This window comes from Talpa europaea (genome assembly GCF_964194135.1).
Source record: "Talpa europaea genome assembly, chromosome: 11".
In the NCBI taxonomy this organism is placed as follows: domain Eukaryota; kingdom Metazoa; phylum Chordata; class Mammalia; order Eulipotyphla; family Talpidae; genus Talpa; species Talpa europaea.
The window spans coordinates 24,008,460-24,016,371 of NC_140078.1; the positions used below are offsets into that span (position 1 = coordinate 24,008,460).

At 54.1% G+C, this 7,912-nt stretch overlaps 1 protein-coding gene across 1 annotated transcript; it reads right to left on the reverse strand.

The window, feature by feature from the left end:
• Positions 1-488: 488 nt before the first annotated feature.
• LRRN4 (leucine rich repeat neuronal 4) lies at positions 489-7,542 on the reverse strand (the record flags this gene model as incomplete). The annotated part of the gene is made up of 4 exons (XM_084247713.1): positions 489-1,719; positions 3,559-3,693; positions 5,593-5,797; positions 6,879-7,542. The coding sequence occupies 4 exons, from the start codon at positions 7,540-7,542 to the stop codon at positions 489-491; spliced, it is 2,235 nt and encodes a 744-aa protein (XP_084103839.1).
• Between the last annotated feature and the right edge of the window lie 370 nt (positions 7,543-7,912).

The window sequence follows — 7,912 nt, forward strand, 5'->3', positions numbered from 1 at the left end:
CTAAGAGGGAACCTGCTTGATGTGACTTGAGAATGTCGCTTTCAATGAGGCCAGAGAGGCTGGCTTATGTGATTTCTGTTGTATCCTTTCCTAGTGGGGTACACAATTCTTCTCTACTGATCCTGAGGGATTCTGACTACTGAAAAGCCCAAATAAAATGGCGCACAAGAATGCCCGGTAGCAATGGGTGTGTTCTGGCATTGATGTTCATATTTCTGGGAACGGAAATGTTGGAACTAGACATGGTTGACTACATTGATGCATCTAGTTCAAATCATGACAAATTTGGAAAAGTAAAAGGAAGTAAAAGGAAGTTGTTCCCTGGACTGAGATGCTCAGCTGCCAATTTCCTTGTGTGCACCAGTGCTGGGGGCACCGGAATTAGAAACCTTTAGAGCTGGGGGAGCAGTTTCCAAGCCTCTGGATCTTCTGCTCATAGGCAACCAGTTTCTTAGCTTGAGTTCGTCTATAGGAGAATTCAGGATAATTCAGGGATTCGAGGGCTGATTCGAGGTCTGGAGCTTCAGCGGGTAGTCAAAGGCTGGGTTTTTGTAGTCCACCAGGTGCGTTTCGTAGCGCTGCCTGCGAGCCCAGGGGCGGCGCCGGCAGAGGCACGCGGACAGCAGCAGCGTGCTGACGAGCAGCAGGCCGCAGGCGGCGCACAGCCCCGCGAAGATGAGCACGAAGCTGGGCTTGGTAGTGAAGGTGGTGCAGGCCCTGCTCCAACCCTCAGCGTCCGAGGGGCTCAGGCCCGCCCTGTTGACCGCCAGCACGCACACCAGGTACGTGGTGCCTGGCTCGAGCCCATAGAGGGGGTGCTGTCGGGCGGTGGGATAGATGTCCCCCACCACCGACTGGTTCCCCAGCCGTCCCTCGCGAGCGTAGTGGATCTGGTACTCGTGCACCACTGAGTTGGGGGCACACCAGCTGATGAGCGCCGAGGTGTCTGTGGTCTCCGACACCCCCTGCAGCTTGGGAGGGTCCGGGAGGGTGTCTTCCCCGCTGAGGCCAGGACACAGGCACCGCAGGCGCCTCTGCAGCTCCATGCATGGGGTCTGGAGGTGCTTACAAGGGTGGTAATCACAGGGGACACCCTGGGCAAGCGCTTCCACCATCTCCCCCTCCTCCTCCTCACTGGAGTCATCCAGTATCAGGACTGGGATCTCGCCCTGGGTAGGAGTCCGGTGCGGAGCCTGTGGGGTGGCCCGTGTCCTCCGGTGCGTGTTCACTGGGTTGCGGGAGGTCGGGAGGAGACCAAGGTGTTTGTTGACCCAGGGGATGGAGGCCGCTGAGATATTAGGTTCCAAGACAAGCCCCGCAGCTTGTTCTCCGGGCTCTGTCCCGGCTGTGCTTACAGCCCCAGGTGGAACACCCACATGTTTGGAAGTCGCTACAGTGGTGGTGGAGGAGCGAGTGGTTGCCTCCCCGACACCGTCCAGTGGCCACGCAGTTCCAGGGGTGGGCCGGACTCCTGCATGTCGGGAGGTAGGAGTAGGTTGGGAGGTAGGAGCAGGTAGGGAGGTAGGAGCTGCCACTGCCAGGTCAGAGGGAAGATGTGTATACGGTGCATGGGTGCTGCTGACAGAGGCCGGTGAGCTGGAATGAGGGAGCGTGGTGCCTTCGGCCAGTAGGCACACACCAGGCAGCTGGGATAGCCAGAGCGGGGTTGAGAACACGGGGCTGGATCCTGCAGCTGGTTTGCACTCAGTATCTGCTGCCCTAGAGGGGAGAGCAGTCAGTTAGACGGGCTCCTTCTGGGCTGGGCTTTGACACCTCCATGCAGACAATCTTTTTTTTTTTTTTTTAAGACTTATTTATTTATTTATGCAAGCACTGGCAGGGGAGGTCTGCGCGCCATGTGGGACCCTCCTCCTGTGGCCAGGGAGCAGCCGGGGATCGAACTGGCACTGCAGAGGCCGCGGGCAGCTTCGCAACCCAGCGCTCAACCGCTGTGCCACCGGGGAGGCCCGATTTTGGCTCTTTTTTAACCTGTCTTTTCCTTCTCATCTGTAAAATGGGGATGATAGTGCCTTCCACATAAAGTAGTGCAGAGTAAGTTAATTGATAGAGTAAAGTGCTTACCACAGCCCCCAGCACATGGCAAACACTCAGGATAGTTGACCGGTCTGAGTATTACCGCCATTGCTCACGGCCAGGAAGGGCATACCACTCTTAGGAGAATCTGCACTGCCCCTCAGGGTGCTCCCACGTTTAGGCTCAGCCATTGTCTTGCCATGGTAATTTAGGTAGGTAGTTCCCCTTTCCAAGTTTTTATTTCCTTCCGTAGATTGCCCTGAGGGTTCATGAGATGCTTCCTGCAGAGTGAGTACCGTGTGGCACTTGGCAGAGGTGCTGACAAGTCTTGGCAAGAGATTGTCTGGGGCCTCCCCTGGTTGAGCGCTGGGCTGCGAAGCTGCCCGCAGCCTCTGCAGTGCCTGTTCGATCCCCGGCCACCCAACAAGAGTCCCACATGGCACGCAGACCTCTCCTGCCGCTCCCCTCAGTAGTGTACTTCGGTCCTTCTGCCTGTTCTGCTCCCTGCTCTGGCTCTGGTGAATTCTCTCACCCTCCCGCGCTTCTGACTGTACGCAGTGCTTGTATAAATAAATAAATAAATATTAAAAAAAAAAAAAAGCCAAAATCAACAGGGGTAAATGGCATGAAGAGCCTGACTGCCTCACTTCTGTGTTGCACCACAGTGAGCCCCTTCCTCGCAAAGGCCTCATGCTTGTCTTTGGAAGCAATGTGAAGGGGGCCATGGGACAGAGTCCCAGCTGGGCTTGGGTCAGTTTGCAAAAAGTTCCCCATAAGAAGGCGGGGTGTTTCTGAAACTGAGCTACAAGGAGGACAGGTTCGTGAGTGGAGCTGGAACAAGGATGCTCCATCCTGGAGAAGTCCCCAGCGCCGTTCCCAGCCTGGTGACCTAGGGCACAGTTTGCCACAGCAAGGGAAAAAAAAGTCTCTTCCAGACAACAGCCAATGGGGAGTCTCTGTAGGGATTCTTTCCCTCCTGCTCTGTGAGAGCTCATGAGCCACAGCCCTGGGCTGAATATCACAGGGGGACTCCATTGGGGGCCCCAGTGGGCCACAGGGGTTAAGAGCAGTTTTGGAGGAAGATAGAACCCACCTCCTCCACTGCAATGCTGTATGGATCTTTGGGGGCCAAATCTGTTTGTCTGTATAACAGCAGAGGCAAGTTAGCTGTTCACTTAGCCCATTTTCCTTTCCTACTGGGCCCACAGCTATACTACATTTCCCAGGCTCCCTTGCAATAGGTGTGGCCTGCTGACTGCTGACCAATGGGAAGGGAGCAGAGTGATGAGTTACCTGTAAACATGGCCCATTAAAAACCTCCCAGGTTGCTCCCCTATGGCTCTTCCTGAGCTCTGTGCTGACTGATGGGCATAGGAACTGAGGTTCCCAGTGGGCAGTAGGCCTGGCACGACTACCCAAACTGCTAACCCACCCAGCCTGGTTATACAGGTAAGACATGAGGTGTGAGAACTTAAGCTTCACAGGACTGACCCTCACCCCAATTTCTCTTTCTAAATGTGATACCTGCTTAAGATGGTCTTTGCATCCATGAGGAGCCAGGACAGTTCACAGCTGCAAGTGAGAGGGTTGCCCAAGAGGTTGACGAATAGCACTTGGGAGGAACGCAAGGTCCAAGGTGGGAATGAACTCAAGTTGCAGCTGAAATACATAGAAAATCAATCAAATCTGACTTCCACAGGAAGTGGTCACCTTCTGAATGAAGAATGCATTACTTCTCTCTGGCATTCACGTGGTGCGTTTGGACTCACCTTTGGAGATAAGGTGCAACCATATTTCTTCTTCCAGTCTGATGGAGGTGATCATTAGCCCACTATATTGTAACATACTATGAGGTCACAATGTATTGTGATGATGGACAGATTCCTGCTGTCTACACTGAACTGTCAGCCCCTGAAAGCAGGGGCCATGGTAACACCATGATCACCAAAACCATCATCACCATCAACATTGTCATTGTCACTGATAGTTTCTCTACTCTCCTTGTCAGTGTCACCACCATTAGCACCTGCTGCCTCTCTGCTATCTCTATGCTGAAGATGCTCAGCCAGTTCCCTCCAGCCACGCCTTCCCATGAGCTCCAACTGCCTGCTGGATACTGAAAGATATATAAGGCCTCCTGTGTAAATGTGGAATAATAATAATAGTCTCTTGCTCAGGACCAGGCATTATTGTAGGTAAACATTTCCTCCCACAACAATTCAATGGACGAGAGTTTGGTCATTTAATCCCATTTCACAAGGAAACTCAGACACAGGGGGTTAAGTCACTTGACCCAAGTCACGCAGTTAGGAAGTGGCGGAGTCACAATTTGAGCCCAGGCAGGTTCATGCCACCTGTGATACCTCACACTGAAGGCTGCATCAGTCTGTAGCTCAAAAGAGGAGTTGGAGCCAGAGATTTCACTTTACTCAACACAAGCACAATCACCACCATCATCACCCTCATCAGCCATGCTCACCCCCTCACCATCACCTTCATCACAACCACCAGCATCTTCACTAATATTCTAGAGCTCACACCAAATGCCAGGCACTAGCTAAGGACTCTCCATATTCTATTTCTTCATGAGCTTCATGAAGTTCCACATTGAACCACTGACATGGCTAGAGCTAGCAGAGAAAAGAGAGAAGTGGCTGGCTATGTTACGGTGGTGGTGCCTGATCTCCAGGGCCCAGAGGTGGGTTCTCAGGAAAGGAGGTGACCTGGGATCATCTTCAAAGGGGAGCTGCTCTTCCTGAGACAATTCTGGACAGCAGTTGCTCTTGGGAAGGAGGGTGGGTGTGGCGACACTTTGGATATCCACCAGGCCAGCGGGCACCAACCCAGGATTCCAACTGCAAGTAGGACCTTCCTCTTTAGACCCACTCGAACCAGTAAGGTGCTGACTTGCATAAACATGTAGAGAAGTGGGGGGTCTCAGAAACAGAGAAGACCTTGATGTCTTCACCCCTTTTTCCTATTGTAAATTTCTTTTTTTAAAAAAAGATTTATTTATGCATACAAGAGCTGGGGTACAAGCCCAGCTTGTGGGGGTGTGGGGGGCAGCGAGTGAGAGGATTCACCAGAGATAGAGTGGGGAACAGAACAAGTAAATTGACTGAAATACACTGCTGAGGGGAGCAGCGGGAGAGTCAGGAGAGGTCTGCTGTGCCATGTGGGGTGCTCCCTGGCTGGCCGGGGGATAGAACTCGTGCTAAAGAGGCTGCCCCGACAGCTTCATAGGTTTCGTCTTAACCCCTTGCGCCACCAGGGAGGCTCACTTACTGTAAGTTTCTTGCCTTGGTTTAGAGGTTTAGAGGTTGAAATGCATAAGAGGTTTGGGGTTTTCATACTACTTAGGACAAGATGGAGTCGCATGGTTGTTAGGCTGGATGGGTGCTCTGTGGTCTGCCAAAGGTGAGGAAGAACAACCCCCAATAAGACTTGAAGGAACAGTGGGAGGAGAATTAATGTCTGACTTGTTCTATAATTTCACATACTACATAATAATGGGCAAAAATGAGCCATGTGATTCAGATGCATCTCAGAAACACTTACTTCTGGAATAGAAGTTGCTGCAGGTGAGGAGTGTCTTGAAAGATGTGTGTGTGGACAGAGGTAAGTGCTGGGGAGTCTTGACAATCGAGCTGCTGCAGTTCAGGGGTCATCTTGAAAATGTGCCCCTCCAGGCTCCTCAGCCTGGGCATCTTCCTCAGGTAGAGAGACTTGAGCTTCGGCAGGTCCCTGATCCATCCGGACCCAACTGGAACACAAAGGGGAAGCTGCCAACTATCAGGAAGGACAAACCCAGGCAGCCCGCGTGGTATTAAGGGAACCACAAGAGAGACAAGGTGAGTTGGGAAGGTCATTGCTGAGCGTGATCGCAGTTATCGGCTTTATGTATCTCAGAAATGAGCCCAAAGGGACAGCAGACATGACCTGTCAGTCCTGGCTTTCTTCCAGCCTGAGTGAGTCAAGACTAGAGGGGAGAATGAGTGGCCCAAGGTCACATAGCCGGGAAGGGTCAGAGGACTTGAACCCAGAACCCTGCCTCCAACCCCTCAGCTGCCCTGTCCTCTTGTTAAGCTCCACCCAGAAATGCCCCAGACCGCACTCTGCCTGCTACCAGGGGTGGAGAAGGGTATTTTTCAGGGAGGAAAGTAAGGAGAGGAGGAGCAAGACTGGAAGAGGCCCCCGAACCTAATTTTTGGCTTTCCTCTCTGTTTCCCTTTCTCAATTTTTAAAAACTCTTTGTGGTGGAACACATGATTGCAGACACATAAAATGTTATTAAAAATAACAAAACCAACTTTGTGAATCAGAACCAGGATGCAGTAAGTATAGGGAAGTGTAATTCTCACCTTCCTGGGTCTTATTGGAATGATTCAACGTTTTTTAGAAACAGTTGTGGGCAAGTAAATAGCGTAAGTTTCTTCAGGGCATGTTTGGTGCTCGTCCAAATCAGCCCCAGGCCATGCATCCACTCCCACTATTCAGGACTTAGCAGCTGTGCTGGGCAACAGATTGGGGGAAGGAGCAGGCTCAGGACCCAGGGTGCCTGGATTCGGACTTGGAGGCCCCCTCAAGGAGCTGTGAGACCTTGACCTAGTCATTCACCCAAGTGCCCTCCTTTCTACCTCGGAGATAACAGTGGTTCCTGCCTCTTGGGACGCAAGGAGTGAACCCCTGCGTGGCACTTCGTATGGGGCAGGCTTAACTCAGGTGGAGTTGTGTTGAGCTGCAGTGTGAAGAGGCACCGGATCACCACCCAGCCAAGTTCACGGCCTTGCCGGAGAGCGCATATGCCCAGCGGGCCCTGCCAACCCCGCCTGCCTGGGACTCACCCAGCGTGAGGAACGTGCTGCTGAGGTCCAGAACCTCGAGGTTGGCCAGGGGCACACCCCCGGCTCCTGTGAAGGCCGCGTCCGCGATGCCCCCTTGGGCGCCGAAGCCCAGCGCGGTGGAGGAGAGGTTGAGGATCCGAAGCTCAGGGAAGCAGGAGAAGGTCCCTGGCTGCAGCCCTCGAAGTGGGTTCCCGGCGAGCGTCAGCGCGCGGAGGCTGCTCTGCGCAGGCCCGGCGCATGGCTGCAGGTCTGTCAGCTGGTTGTAGCTGAGGTCCAGGGTGTGCAGTCTCGCGGGCCCTCCGGGGCCCCAGTGCAGCGAGGCGATGAGATTGTGGCTTAGGGTCAGCACCTGCAAGTGCGGCAGGTGGCCGAGCTCCTGGGCGCTCAGGGCGCGCAGCAGGTTGTGGCTGCCGTCGAGGCTGCGCAGGGCGCGCGGCAGGCAGCTGGGCAGGCGCTCCAGGCTGCGGTTGGTGAGACTCAGGGTCGTGTTTCCCGTGGCGGGGAGCCCCTCGCAGGGTGAGCTCGTGGTGTTGCTGGGCCCGCTCGTCCGGAGGCCTTGCTGAGTGAGCCGGAAAATCGGGCCGGTCTCCGGGAGCAGCCCTGCGTCGCTTGGGCGCAGCGCCTTAGGCAGCAGCAGCAGCAACAGCAGAAAGACCCACCTCATGGCCTGCGTCTGGGAAGAGAACAGCACCAGCCAGTTGAATCCAGCGGAAACCCCTAGTGAAGCCGGCCAATATGGCCCCCTAACCCGGGCCTTGAGGAGGAGAGTAGACCCTGCAATGTCCGGGAAGGGTGGGGGACCTACCTCAGCACCGTGAGTGTCCAGTGAATGTTTTCCCTCATCTTGTGCCCCCTGTACACCCTGGCTTCTCCCAGCACTGCCCTTCCCCCTAATTCACTTGTAGATGACCACCCACAGGTTACCATTCCTCTTCTGTCCCATCTGGCCCTGAACCTCCCAGTAACTCTTCACTTGCCCCATGCCGTGAATTTCTAGAGGGAAGGGCACTTGCCCTTTATCCCTGTAAACTCTC